Source organism: Manacus vitellinus, unplaced genomic scaffold, assembly GCF_001715985.3.
Source record: "Manacus vitellinus isolate BGI_N305 unplaced genomic scaffold, ASM171598v3 scaffold_3_pilon, whole genome shotgun sequence".
Classification (NCBI taxonomy): Eukaryota; Metazoa; Chordata; class Aves; order Passeriformes; family Pipridae; genus Manacus; species Manacus vitellinus.
In genome coordinates, this window is record NW_021940535.1 from 34,352,430 (window position 1) to 34,366,140 (window position 13,711).

The window sequence follows — 13,711 nt, forward strand, 5'->3', positions numbered from 1 at the left end:
TTAAAATACTGCATGATGGGAGGATGCATGCTGCATCCAGCTATTTTGAGATTTAGTTTTCATTACTTGAAGGAGTATTTTCTTAATATCATTTCTTATTGTAAAACACCTCTTGACCAAAGCTTTAAAACTGCATGCCTTGATCCCAAAATATAATTCGCACACCCAGGTGTATGAGGACTTGTGAAGGCTGAAATCTGTATTCTCTCACCATCTCCCCATTCTCTCCTGCTTATTCTCATCTTCTCCTCCCAGCTACCACAGAAGCTACTTCCAGACAGAAACATTCCATGCACAGGGCAAGCAAATAGGACCCACCAATGCCATGCATGGCCTTGTAAAAAAGGCATTTGGTCTGTTTAGCAAAGTATATAACTTTATATATATAGCAAAGCACACAACTTTAATTTCTGTGTTAAAGGAGTCTTGGCAGTACCAGGGGCAGAAAGGTCACTAGAATTCACCTGAGCATTACTTGTGGAAACAGAGAAACCAAGAGCTATTTAGTACCAACGGCAAGGCTGAAAGGTCACTTACAAGGAGCTGAGGTGCACAGTTCATCTATACATTCTAGCAACATACGAGTGCAAGAAGGTGCCAGATGACTGAATACAACCTATCTTCCAGACAAATACCAGCAACACTGCCCTACCAAAAGCTCAATCTGTTTTAAGAACTGCATGAAAGTACCTGGATGGTTCAGCGAGAGCTCAAGTTGGCTGCATGGTGAACATACAGGAAAGAAATGTTTTGGGGCACAGTTCCAAATATTGATCTGTGTTATAATGCATACTGTCAGAAGTCCCACTTCTGTATTTTCATAAGAGACATCCATTTGGAGTTGCCCAAGACCTTGGATGTTCTCAGTTGAAGCAAGAAATCTGTAAGGCTTCCTCTGAGAAAACAGAGATTATAGTACTGACACTGAGGCTAGGATGTACAAACTCAGTTTCCTACTCTCTGACTTCAGGAGGGACACCAGGAGGCAAAACTGGTGAGCCAGAGTGCTGAGCTAGACTGACTTCACAGTCTGATTCAGCACAGTGACTCTTACCTGTGAACGAACAGCAATGCTCCCAGTACAAGCTGATTACAAGCCAATTCACTGGCATTTGTAAAATCACTGGCAGGTACCAATCTGTACTGTGCTCAGCTTATTTTGTAAAACAGTGCTTAGGAAAAAATCAGAGAGCATACTTTCAGTGGTGAAGTTGGCCTAGTAGTGGTAGTGTTTCTTAAGCCAGCTACAGTAACCCAGCCAAAACCACAGTTGCTTTGGAAAACCCACAAATCTTCTTTCAGTGCTATATAGTTGACATGTCACAACACAACAGTCCACTACAACTTAAGTCTGTGCTGACCAATTTGTTAGTAAAATATTTGTGTGCCCATGCTTATTAAAACCTTCTTCCAAGCATAATATGTAGATCCAGCACTAATAATGTGCTGTTTCATTAAAGGACTAGCCCTAACTTCAGCCACCTAAACACAACAGTGAGGTTTAAAAAGAGCTATCAGTACGATAGATGAATTTCATATTCTACATACACATATGTGTAACATAAAAAATTTGTAGTTTATATAAATAATTATTAAATATACATACAGCAAAATACATAATTTAAAATGCTAAATAAATGGTGCAAAGCATCACCAAAAAAAAAAAATCAGGTTACTTATTAGGTATCTGAAATCCCACATGGGAAAAGAGAGTCTGTTCGTTATTTCTAGTGGATTTGAAATCCACACAACCAAGATCTGACAATGTAACTTTTATTTCCATTAGATGTATTTAAAATATTACTTCAAAAGAAACTTTGCACTTACTATGTTTGGAATGCAAGAGAGGTTGTTTCCAAAAGCTATACCACTGAAAGAACATTTAAATATATTAAACATTAACATGCTCAAATAAATGAATTTGAAACTGCTAATCAAATAAGACCATTGTTAGCCACTAACAAAGCATATTACCAAAACAGGGACAATACATAATTTGTGACCCTACTCTTCCTCCTCATCTCCCCCTCAAAAACATAAATGACTTTTCAGTTTGAGGAAACATGAGTAAATATTTTCCAGAAATCTTTGTTTTATGAGGTTCTTGTCTACTGTAAATGCCAGCAAATCTGGGTAAAATAAGACAACAGGTTTTGAAACTTCAGTGAAATGGGATATTTACCTAGCTGTATTTCAAAGTCACCTTAATAGCTGCAAAATATATGGAGATCTCTGGACAAACAGGTTTAAAATACAATACTCTAAATGAACAGAAATCTTTACAGAGAAAATTCCTATTGTTTTAATAGTCCATTCAGTATGTCTAAAACTTTTAGCGTTCAACAAAAAGTACAACATGTAAAAGATTCACTCATATTTAGATTACTTCTTCATAAATCCACAAGACACGCTCATTACAAGATAAAACATCATCTAATAATCACATTATCTAAAACCAGTCCAAAACTGCCAAAGTGTTTTCTATCACAAAGTATATTCTCATCCATAACTGTTTTTACATTAGAAGTTATAACAAAAATCTATTCCAAGATCCTAGTTATGCCTGATAACTAATTCTGTTACTCTATATTTCTCAAAAGCTTCCTGGAATTCTCTTCCTTTTTTCTTCAGAAAAGGTGCTATAAAAGTTACTTTTCATTGAGTCTCAAGGTCTTTCCATCAACCATAACTAATCTTGAAAGGAATATTACATCTATCCTTATCATGCTACAATTTCAGATTCAGTTGCCTCTTTGCAGAGGTTTTCTCCTCTTTTGACCTTTTGAGAATTTCAGACTTATTTCCACATTTTTAAAATCACAAAGGGATTTTCAATTTTGCAGTTTTACTCATGCTAAAATCAAATTGATAGCAACTCTAGACACCTTTTACTAGGTTACAGCTCTTTTATTAATGATATCCTTTACTACATAAATAAGGAGAAACCTTCGCTTCCAAACCTAAGCCACTCACTTAACATTTACTAAAATACTGAAAAAGTAAGTTTTATAGACCTGGTTGTTTTGAAGTCTCTAAGAGCTGTGGAAATGTATTCAGACAAATGTTTTTCCATAAGGGCTACTCTGATCCAGGCTCGACCCTGCAAGACAAAACAGATATGAAATATTTAAGCATTTTAGAAGGAAACAATTTTACATCTGAAAATTAATACATTTGGTTTACCTGAGTAATGAACTGATTAACAAAATTACCACTAAACAGAAAAGGTTGCTACAATGAACTTCAGTATAGCAATAATGAAAACAGAAAATGCATTCTTACAAGGACACAAATAAACGTTATTGTGAAATAAAGTTATCCAAAATTTGAAGGCGGCAAAAAAAAAAAGAATTTTTCTTTAATCATATACTCTGGCCTTTTGAAAACCTCATGTTTAAGAGGAAGCAGATTAGGGAAGAAAGTTTTTAATTTTAAAGTCAATGGTATTGGAAGCATCCAGTTGGTTCCATTGTAAAGCAGCAGTAAGCTACCTTCCAAGTGATTTAAGTAAGAACTAATTCTCTGTGTTCATTCAAATATTTGTGGGATTTATATAAAAAAAAAGTATAATTCAGTGACATACTTCTATTATGTAATATTTTTTCCCCTCAGTAAGGACATCATTATAGAAGGTGCATATAAAATACAGACACAAAATTAAATCTGAGGCCTAAATCCTGTAGTCCAAAACCAAAAATTCATTCAATCAGTTCTATAAACAACAGCAAAAAATAGCTGTTAGGAAAGTATGTTGTGCTGTGTTTACTGGTCTAGTGCACAGGATTGTAGTTTACAAGACAGAGATATTTCAAATAGCTGCCACAGTTATTATTGTCCATTTGAGAACACCAGAAATACTTCTTGTAACTCATATAAACTTACGAGCAGTTATATGAGTAGGAAGATGTCTTTAAGCTTAATATATTTGGTGGTTATTGACATCTAGCTGAATATCACTAGAGACATTCTACCAAAATAACCTGTAGTAGATTATAATCCTACTTCAGGGTAACTTAATGGCAGCCTTACAGTACCTGAAGGGAGCCTACAAGAAAGAGGGAGAGAAACTATTTAAGAGAGCATGTAGTGACAGGACAAGGGGGAGTGGCTTCAAACTAGTAGGTGTAGATTAGATATTAGGAAGAAATTTTTTACTGTGAGAGTGGTGAGGCACTGGAACAGGTTGCCCAGAGAAGATGTAGATGCTCCATCCCTGGAAGTGTTCAAGGCCTGGCTGGACAGGACCTTGAGCAACTTGGTCTAGTTGAAGGTGTCCCTGCCCATGGCTAGCGAATTGGAACCACACAGTCCTCAAAGTCCCTTCCAATCCAAACTGTTCTGTGATTCTATGAAATGCTAAATAGCAACACAAAAAAATTGCTTTCATAAATACCAACAGCACAGCAAAAAAATTAACACAGAGTGCACTGATATTAAAAGCACGCTTAACCAGATAGCTGCCTTTATGTTGCAGTTACTTAGAACATGACTGAAACAGTCAAATTCTAATGATGCTGCTTAGCTAAGGCCTAAAACCTATGCACCTCCAGTGAAAGCAGGGCAAACTAGCTCTGGCAAACCCTTGCTGACAGTTTCCAGGCTGAACACTACACTTATTTGGACCACAGTCAAACTGATGCATATGATTGGTATTTGTGTTGACATGCTCTCAACCTTTTCAGATACAGACATCCAAAACACTCCCTTAAAAAATTCAACACTGTTCTCCACACTCACTGCACAAATTTTCTTCTCAGTCTATTATTTGGCATGAAGTTTTCCACAGAGTAAGAGAAAATTTTAATTTATTTATAAGAACATTTCAGAAAATAGCTTTGCATATTATTACCTACTGAATTTAAACATTCACGTCTATTAAAATCTTAGACTTCAGAAACACCTTTAAAATAAATCTTGAATATAAGCAATACAATCATCATATTCTAGAACATGTGTTTTTCTAGAAAGGATTTGGAAATAAGTTCTCCAAATTATCTGAACTTCCAGATATCAAGATAAGCAAGGAAAAAAGCTGCATGACAAATTATCAGTCTACTGCTCCAGTCCATTGAGGGCTAGGAAGAGAGGCAGTATTCTGGATAGGAAAGCCAGTTAATAATCTTTTGCCATAGAATCTTAGGTGTTTCAAAGCTTTCACACAAATTACAGATACATTTACTATATAAAATTTAAAACTCAGTCTATTCAAAGAAAGAAAGGACTAACAGCAGAAACAGCAAATAAACTGTTCTGCAATCTATGGATCATCGGAGTCCTCAAAGATTTTCTAGATTCATGGTGTTGCTTGATCTAAGCAACTTTTATTGAAGAAAACGGGTTACATAAATACCTGTAATTTAAACTGTACTAATGACAGTCATGCCCCTGAAAAAAAACCTACAAAAGTTTTTCAGTATAACAAGCGAAGTATTTCCACCTCACCAATGACACCAACTGTGAATAATTCAAAGTACAATAAAAATCTGGAACTATGGGCTTTTTAAAATAGCTGTAATACACAGTTTGGATACTTGTTCAAGCAACTGATTTCAGTTCATTTAGGAATAAAAAAAATTAAGAACATTAATTGTTGCATTCTTTTATGCTACTTTCAAGTCAAAAGGTTCTCAGTTATCAATCAAGGCTGCTTTACACAGAAGTAAAAGCTATTGAAGAGCATTCCAATCTAGCAGAAAAAACTTGTAATCTCTGTCCAACAGTATTTATTTCGGATGTTAGTCTACACTGTCTCTCACTATTTTTAACGATAGGTCAGTTTAAAGCTTATTCTTATTCAGTTCATATGGCTATAAACACATTAAATTGTTACTTCCTTATGATTTCCATTGTACCTCAGCAAATTGTGATGTTATTTTTATGTAGATCCTTTAAAAGAATAGATCTTTATTAGCAAATAAATCTATTATTTAGACAGGATTCCTGTACAATCACACGAACAAACTCAAAAGCTGATCACACCTTTTCTATTTATGCATAAATTATACACAAAACTATCAGGAGGGGAAAGAAATAAAGTCATTGCATTTCTACAATTTTAAAACAATAGTTGTTGGCAGGCCTGCAGGAATTTAATGTCCCTCAACGTACTGCATTTTCAAAAAATTATGTAAGGCCAAAAACAATGAAGACAATTAAGTCAACGAACACAATCATTTTATAACACAATATGCTCACTGAATAGACAATTTCAGAATTTTTTCTACTGAATAACATAAATTTTAAAGTAAACTGATTCAGATTTAAAAGTGGGTTTTTAAAAAGTAAGTATTTACTAGGTAGCAAAAAAAATAAATTTCAAACAACAAAAAAATTTGTGGGGTAAGCTTAGTAATATGGTTTTATTCCAGGTACAGAAATATCAGTTGTATTTCATACAGAACAATGTAATAAAACAGTCAGTTTGACCTTTCTTTTCCCTACCTTAGCTCTAGAAGAGCTGACATTCTCCATGTTCTCGATACTGCAGATGCAATTGTGCGAGACTTTTCGGCAAGCTACGCGAATGTAGTCCCAGAAACTACGAGGACTTTCATAGCCAAACCAGGTGATCTGACCTTAAATCAAAATAAAAGATACTTAAAAACTTACGAACCTCCCTTTCTGCTTATTGGAGATAAATATAATTAAATACTCCCCTAAATGTTGCCTGTACTGACAGAATTTTATACAAACAAGTCCATAAACTCCTCCTGAAAACGAGCTCACAGGTGTAAAAAAATTTGCATTATGCAGCTGACCCTGGTTTGAAAGCAATGCACAAAGAGAAGTTTGGGGCGTTTGTTTACCCATGTGTACCTTATTGGTTTTCTCCTTATTAATATGCTACAACAATATGCAAGACTTCTTCACAGATCTCTTAAATCACAATAGAGCACAGACTGTTGTGATTTAAAAATATGATGCAAAAGTATTTCTGTTATTTGTTTTAGGTAGTACATACATTTCATTAATACAGTCAAGTAGTGAGAGTTTTGTTCTTCAAAAAAATTACTAAATAAAAATATAGAATGTTAGTCAGCTGTGGCAGTGGTATCTTTATTTTAGAAGCAGACTGGAAGTTTACAAAATGTGCTTTCACTGGAGGAGAAACTGATGCATAATCAAAAAAATTTTTGCAGTCACAATTTATTATAAGTACACTTCTCCTTGAGAAGCTGACCAAAATTAATTGAGTAAATCATTCTCTCTTCTGAAACTTTAACCAAAATCCTTCATATTTCTTCCAGCTTGCAATGTATTGCAGTTAGAAAATGAAAGGGAAAATTACATACTACTTGCGACCTCTCCACACAGAATAAATTTCATCACAGCCACAACAGTTCAGCCCTGTTTTTCAGACTGAACAGCACAATCTTCACACTTAGTACATACCTGCAAACAGGTATGTAACAAGTAAGGTGAACATTGCCCTCTGGTGACTGCCATCATTACTATGTGCAAAACCTTTTCTGCATATAAAACGAGATCTTATTTTTAAGCTAATTTTATTTGAAGTCTTGAGTTATACTTCAGAAGCTGTATTAATGTATCAGAAAGACTTCTAATTCTTTTCCTGTTAGAAAGCTCAAATTTCAAGAAAGAGTATATTAAACTGATACAGTAAATCATACTTACTGAAAATAAAATGCCAAAACATGTTGACAAGGATTTTTTATTTAACATGACTTGACTTATCTCCAGGCATAGCCAAAGTAGTGTCAAAGATCTGTCCCCTGTGATCTGAAGAAATTCAAGTGGCAGGGTTTTTTTCGCCTAGAGGGTGCATGTAACTTGATGTTGTGACCCATTTGCTTACTTCACCACACAGACATATTTATTAAATTCAAAGCTTGATAAAAGACTTATTAAAAAAAAAAGGCAAGCAGGACAAATTAACATATATTACTCAGTATGCCAAAGAAAAAATAAAATTCCAAGGTGCTTCAGTTACTGTAGTTTTTTTCAGCTCTAAGGACTAAAATAAAAGAATTTCCAAAAGGTAAGTGTTTTTATAAACTTACTGTTTTTGTTAAAATGCCAAGTGTAAGGGACAGTAACAAAAATTCAGAGGCATTTTAACAATATGAAAAGCTACAGGTATTTTTCTTACACTTCACTGTATCAGAAACATTTCTGCCTGGGGATTATACCTGCAAAATTAAATGCAGCTAAAGTGTGAAGATGACTTTGTATCACCAATTCCAGTGCCAACTAATAAAGGTAAGCATATAATACATTAATGCAAAACTCAAAGAACCCTGCTTCCTCACTTGTGACCTAGACCTGCAAGCACAAACTGTCTTCTGCAGATCTAATTTGTACCCTTTCCCTTTGTAAACCTCTGTTTATTAGAATTCAGGGAATTTTTATTAATAGAAATTATATTAATATTAATATTAATTGCTGAAAGAGACTCTGAACTAGCAGGTAGTAGTAAGTACTTTTTTTTCCTCCTAAAATAAATAGGTAAACTAAACTCATATGGGAAGGGATAAATTGTGCAATGCAGATATAAGAAAAGTCTTTTACTCCTTCAAAAATTAATTATTTAATAATTCCCCTACTATGAAGAGCAAAACCTGAATATTTACCAGTAACATCACTAGTACAGACATTTACAATTACTACCACCAAACTGTTGATGACACACGAAACTAGAACATTTTATAGAATGAGGAAAAAAAGAGAATTATTACATTTATCTTTCCACTCAAGCACCACTGATCACCCTAAAAGTTTACTGCTCATTGTAGTTTTTCTGCAAGAAAAAAGAAAAGCGAGAAAACAAACTCCACAATCATTAAAATTAGGAATAACATAGGTTGGATAGAGACAAGCAGCTTCCATGGGCAACTCTAGCAGAAGCTTTTGAGGTGTTTATAATGCCTTCTAAACGTACAGCAAAAAGGCACACAAAGTTGTGAAAGTGTCAAAATAGCACAATACAGCACCCTGTCTTGTGTCGTCATGGTGATAAATGCAAGTAAGTGTATAGATGACAAGTAAGCTCACAGTAACCATGATATGCAAAAATTACAGAAGTCACAAACAAGATGCACTAGATACATTGTCAGTGACAGAATTTATACACCAAAACTATTTCTAAGCATGCATACTAGCTAGCAGTTTGAATATAAATAATTTGTGCTGTGAAGGATATTACATTGAAAACATCGTAAGTCAACAAATACATGACATTAGCTTTCAAAAATATGTTTGAGATGGCCATAAAAATCTACAATAGGTATTCATATTTTTCAGTACAAACTCAGTTAACACTAATTTGAAGTGATAGAAAAAGGCAAGAGTAAAGACAAAATATACATCACTTCGAAGTGACATCAGGTTTTAATTGAGCTAGGAAATGCCTGAGACCTGAGATCAAATCCCAAGTACTATTGCTGAATACTTCTGATGCCCCTACCATTTCTTCACTAACTATATTTCCTTAGCTGACCTTACAAAAAAGGACGCTTACAGGAAACATACCAGAAAAATTTGTGGCCAGCAGTGAAAACAAGAAACCATGCAGTCAATTACAAGATACAGTTTAATCTCCATGGTACAGAATGGTTAAGAAAGAAAAAATTCCAAACAAGTATCTGGGAAAAAAACAGCTCTTGAAACTACTCACCTTGCTTTAAGATTATCAAACACACATATATTTATATACTGATCTGTAAAACTCCTTTCAGGACTATAGGTCTTATTTGGTCCTGGGACCTTCAAATAAATTGTCTCTGCACCCTCCCAGAATAACGCTTAGTCTCTGCTGTATTACAAAACCATGAAAATTCTTATTCCTGAGAAGGAATAAAAGAGTAATTAGTCAATCATTTTTTTTTCTGTTACTCCTCCTCTCCTACCTTCTCAAGATCTTCAACTGTCCTGTCCAGCAGTATCTTATTTTGCCAGCAAGCATGCCACACAGTTTACTTTAAGGACAAGAAGGACACATACTTTATATCCTCCTTATTACAATCTTTGATCTACTCCACATTCTCAATCAATCCAGCACTCCTAGGGAGCACCAGGTATACTGCACATACAGTACTGGGAGATATATATATATATATATATGATATATATACCATCTCAAATTTCTAGATCATAAGGCAGTCAGTAGCTTGCAATGCCTGAAAAGACAGTTAATACAGATTGCTCAAACTCTCTCTCTTCCTTACGGCAATTCAAAACACCTTGTGAGCCAGATTGCTTTTACTGACAACAGTGGCCTCTTCCTGACTGCCGCTTATGGTCAGTGGTGTACATGTAACTGTAAGGTAGAGTCATAGCATGTTATGTTACCTTTTGGGGAACTATTTTGGTGCCATATGTGCCAAGTCTTTTGTATTGCATGAACAGATACCTGTTCAAGCAGCATTCACAGACTTTTGTTGTATGAGCTGATGTAGTTTCGACAACCTCATTTTGTTACTAAGCAAACACCCACATCTAAAACGCTGTTGAGAAAATGAGCAGCTGAGTTAAAAAAGTTCATCCATGGGGAAAGTGATTAGTCTTCTGCATGTTTGACTTTCTGTCTGGCTCACTACAGGGTCCATTGAAGATCACGGTCAATATTAGGGAAAGGTAAGCACAAAGTAAGAGGGGGAAAAAAAATAAAAATCTGTAGCAAACTGCACTGAGTTTAAGAAGTGTCATAAAGATTTTCAACACAACTGGAAAATGTCATGAGCAATCTGAGACAGCCCTGCTTTGAGCAAGAGGTAGGACTGGATGACTTTGAAAGAAACTTTCAAAACTTAATCCTTCAGTGATACTGAATGGAAAAAGTAAATCAACAAAACTGCTAAGAATGCTATTTCATAACCCTTTTGCTATTGGGAGCTGACAACATCAGATCAGTTACCTATTAAAAATCCATTTTTAAATGGTTCTTGTGTTGCTACAACAGGCATTTTTAGCAGAACACCAAGGAAGATGAAGCCTGGAGAACTACTATTTCAGAATTCTTGATTGCAATGGTTTTAAAAAAAGGCATAAAATCCTAATCCCTGTAGCTGAACTCTTTTCCCTTTAAAAAGCCTACCCTTCTTCCTTCTATTTTATTTTTTTTTGTCTGGATCCTAATTAAACATGAAATCAATAAGCAGAAACAGTCACTATATTCCATCAAGACTATGCTTTGCTCCTTAAAAACATATTAAATTTAACGTAAGAAAAAGTTACCAGCAAAAGTTTTATTAGAAAAGTAAACTTAGTACTTAATAATGCAAAGTAAACACTTTTTTTATATTCTTCCTTCCTCACCCAGTACTTTCAAAGGAAGTAAAGATTAAGAACTGTTGTTTTCCACGGCCTTAAGAAAGTAAAGTTTTATACACCCTACATTCTCAACTCTGGATCATCCATTTAACTATGTTGCCAGGGGATTATCCTGACAAGTTTGATACAATGAAGCCATTTATCTCACCATAAACAAACAGATCAAGTATGTTTTGCCAGTTTAAAAACACTTTATGCAACCTACTGCAATAGCCAGTCCACCATTAGTGTGTTCCTACTGACAAAAAGTATGCATTCAGAATATATCAGTCATTTCCATTAATAAAATACAATTTCTTTCAAGCCCTGTATTGTATAACATATACCCTCTTAAAGTTTGAATTTTCAATGTAGATTTATTATCTCAACTTCTGCTGTATTATTTAAAAACTACTCACAGTCAACTAGCTTATTACCAAAACATTCCTCGTTTGCAATGCTATGCACAATTTACTGCCTTTTTATGTATTTTTATTTAACTCTGAAAACTTAGAAAATCATACTAGTAATTACAAGGGGAAGACTGAAACAGCTAAAAAAAAATGTAGCTGTTTGCAAGTAAAAAATTATTTAAAGTAAGAAATAGAGAAATCCAAATTCCATTTGCCCATAACCCATTTGCCAACCTGTCAAGGCTTCTCTGTACTCCTTGTCCTGAGTAACAGATTGAGAAGCAAAAGAAGGTTGGTGGAAAAAAAATAAAATGTATAATGTTTTTTGCTCTAACATCACTGAAGCTTGGGGAGAAGGAGAAAAGAGAGCAATTTCCCTGCAGTGTCAAGCTGCTAAGTACCCATAATCACTCCAATAATCTTTGTCACAGTGTGACAAACCCTATGTTTCCACCCCACTGTGTGACTTTTTTTTCTCCTCTGACAGAACCACAGCAGGTAGTAATTGTGCTACTCAAATGTCAGCCTACACACAATATTGTTCACAAAGCTTAGTTATGAATATTAAAAAGTATGAAAAGGAGTAGATTGTCATATTACACATCTATATTTAGATGATTATGATGTCCTTCATAATCCTCAAATATTTCAGAAACTGTACACAGAACTGAAAATAAGGAGAAGCTTCCAAAGTCATCTTCTAGTGACTGTTACTGCTAAGGCACACTCTGTTCCTCGAGCAAAGCAGCTTCCTCTAGAACAATTGGAAAATGCAAACAGACATTTTCTTCAATTAGAACATCTGACTCGATACAAGAAGAAAATCAACAACTGACCTTTCTAAATTTAATCATATAATTAGCAATTTAATCCATTAGATTCCAGTAGCAAAAAACATGTTCACTAAAGGAGTGGGGGGACAGGAATTAAAGGACCTAAACACAGTCTCTGGAAAAGAAGGCAACAAAAGCAAGGAAGGAAAAAAGAAAAGGGAGCAGCACTTTGCTGTCTATAGCTTCTATTAAAGCTGATAACACTACAATTGTCTTTCAGACTCTTAGGACACAGCCTTATCATAAAGCAGAAAAGCAGATAGAGCTCAGCACCATGGCAACATTCACTTGCTTAATTACCAGCCCAGAAGGCTTCCAACAAGATCATTGGAAACATGTTTCACAAAAACAGTTGCTTTCACTTTTCCACAGTAATGTAAAAAATCAGGAAGGTAACAGCAATGGGACAGACACACAAAGAAAGCCAATGCTTTCATTCAGCATCAAGGAGTTTGTAGATGTACTCTGGTTTATTATAAACAAATTATCATGGCAAAATCATCACCAGTAAGGAAGTTTATTAACATACCTTTCAGTCGATGACTTAGAATCTGTTCCAGAATGGCTGCAAAATTATTAAATTCAGGGGAAGAATCATCGATAGTCTCAAAACAGGAACGGTCAATCAGAGTCTTGACTGAAAACCTAGAGCAAAAGTACAGGACTATCATAAATTATATGAATAGTTATTGGTCTTCTACAGCAGGGCAGTAGTTTGTTTAAACCAAAAGAGCAAAGAACCAGAAACCACCTTCATGATTTCAAGTTCAGTCAGAGCAACAGGAACACAAAACATGTTGAGAAATAGCCTGGAAATACAATCATCCTTGTTGGTCTTAGGCATAAAGCCTTAAAACCCGAAAGAAAACAAAAATCTCCATCCATTCCATATAAAAATGAGCTAATTATTTTCCTCTTCCCTAAACTATTTTAATGAAGTTGTAGAAAAATGAGCACTCGGAAGCATCCAACATCAGTTTCTCTTTGTAATCCTAAACATACTAATTTTTGCTTGACATTTCATCAATGCTCCTTTTATTCCCTAAATTTATGCCCAAGAATCAGAAGTATAAACTTTATTGTATTAAGAGAACACTGTAATTTCATCCTAATGCAAAAATAATCCAGACATATTATAAAACAATGAATTTTTATGCACTATTAACTCTGTGCATTAATGTAGGCTGATTTCCCTGT

General features: G+C 34.7%; 1 protein-coding gene across 2 annotated transcripts in view; it reads right to left on the reverse strand.

Annotated features, from left to right (window-relative positions):
- The window catches only part of RUNDC3B (RUN domain containing 3B), a 43,943-nt gene extending 30,788 nt beyond the window's left edge, over positions 1-13,155 (reverse strand). The window contains exons 1-3 of one of the 2 annotated variants that reach the window (XM_029961795.1): positions 13,044-13,155; positions 6,442-6,575; positions 3,015-3,100 (exon numbers count right to left, since the gene is read on the reverse strand). In XM_029961795.1, coding sequence (XP_029817655.1) covers positions 3,015-3,100; positions 6,442-6,471 — 116 coding nt within the window. In that variant the 5' untranslated portion in view covers positions 6,472-6,575; positions 13,044-13,155. Of the gene's footprint in view, positions 1-1,827; positions 1,847-3,014; positions 3,101-6,441; positions 6,576-13,043 lie in introns of those variants that run through there. The other variant, XM_029961794.1, reaches the window with a different exon arrangement.
- Between the last annotated feature and the right edge of the window lie 556 nt (positions 13,156-13,711).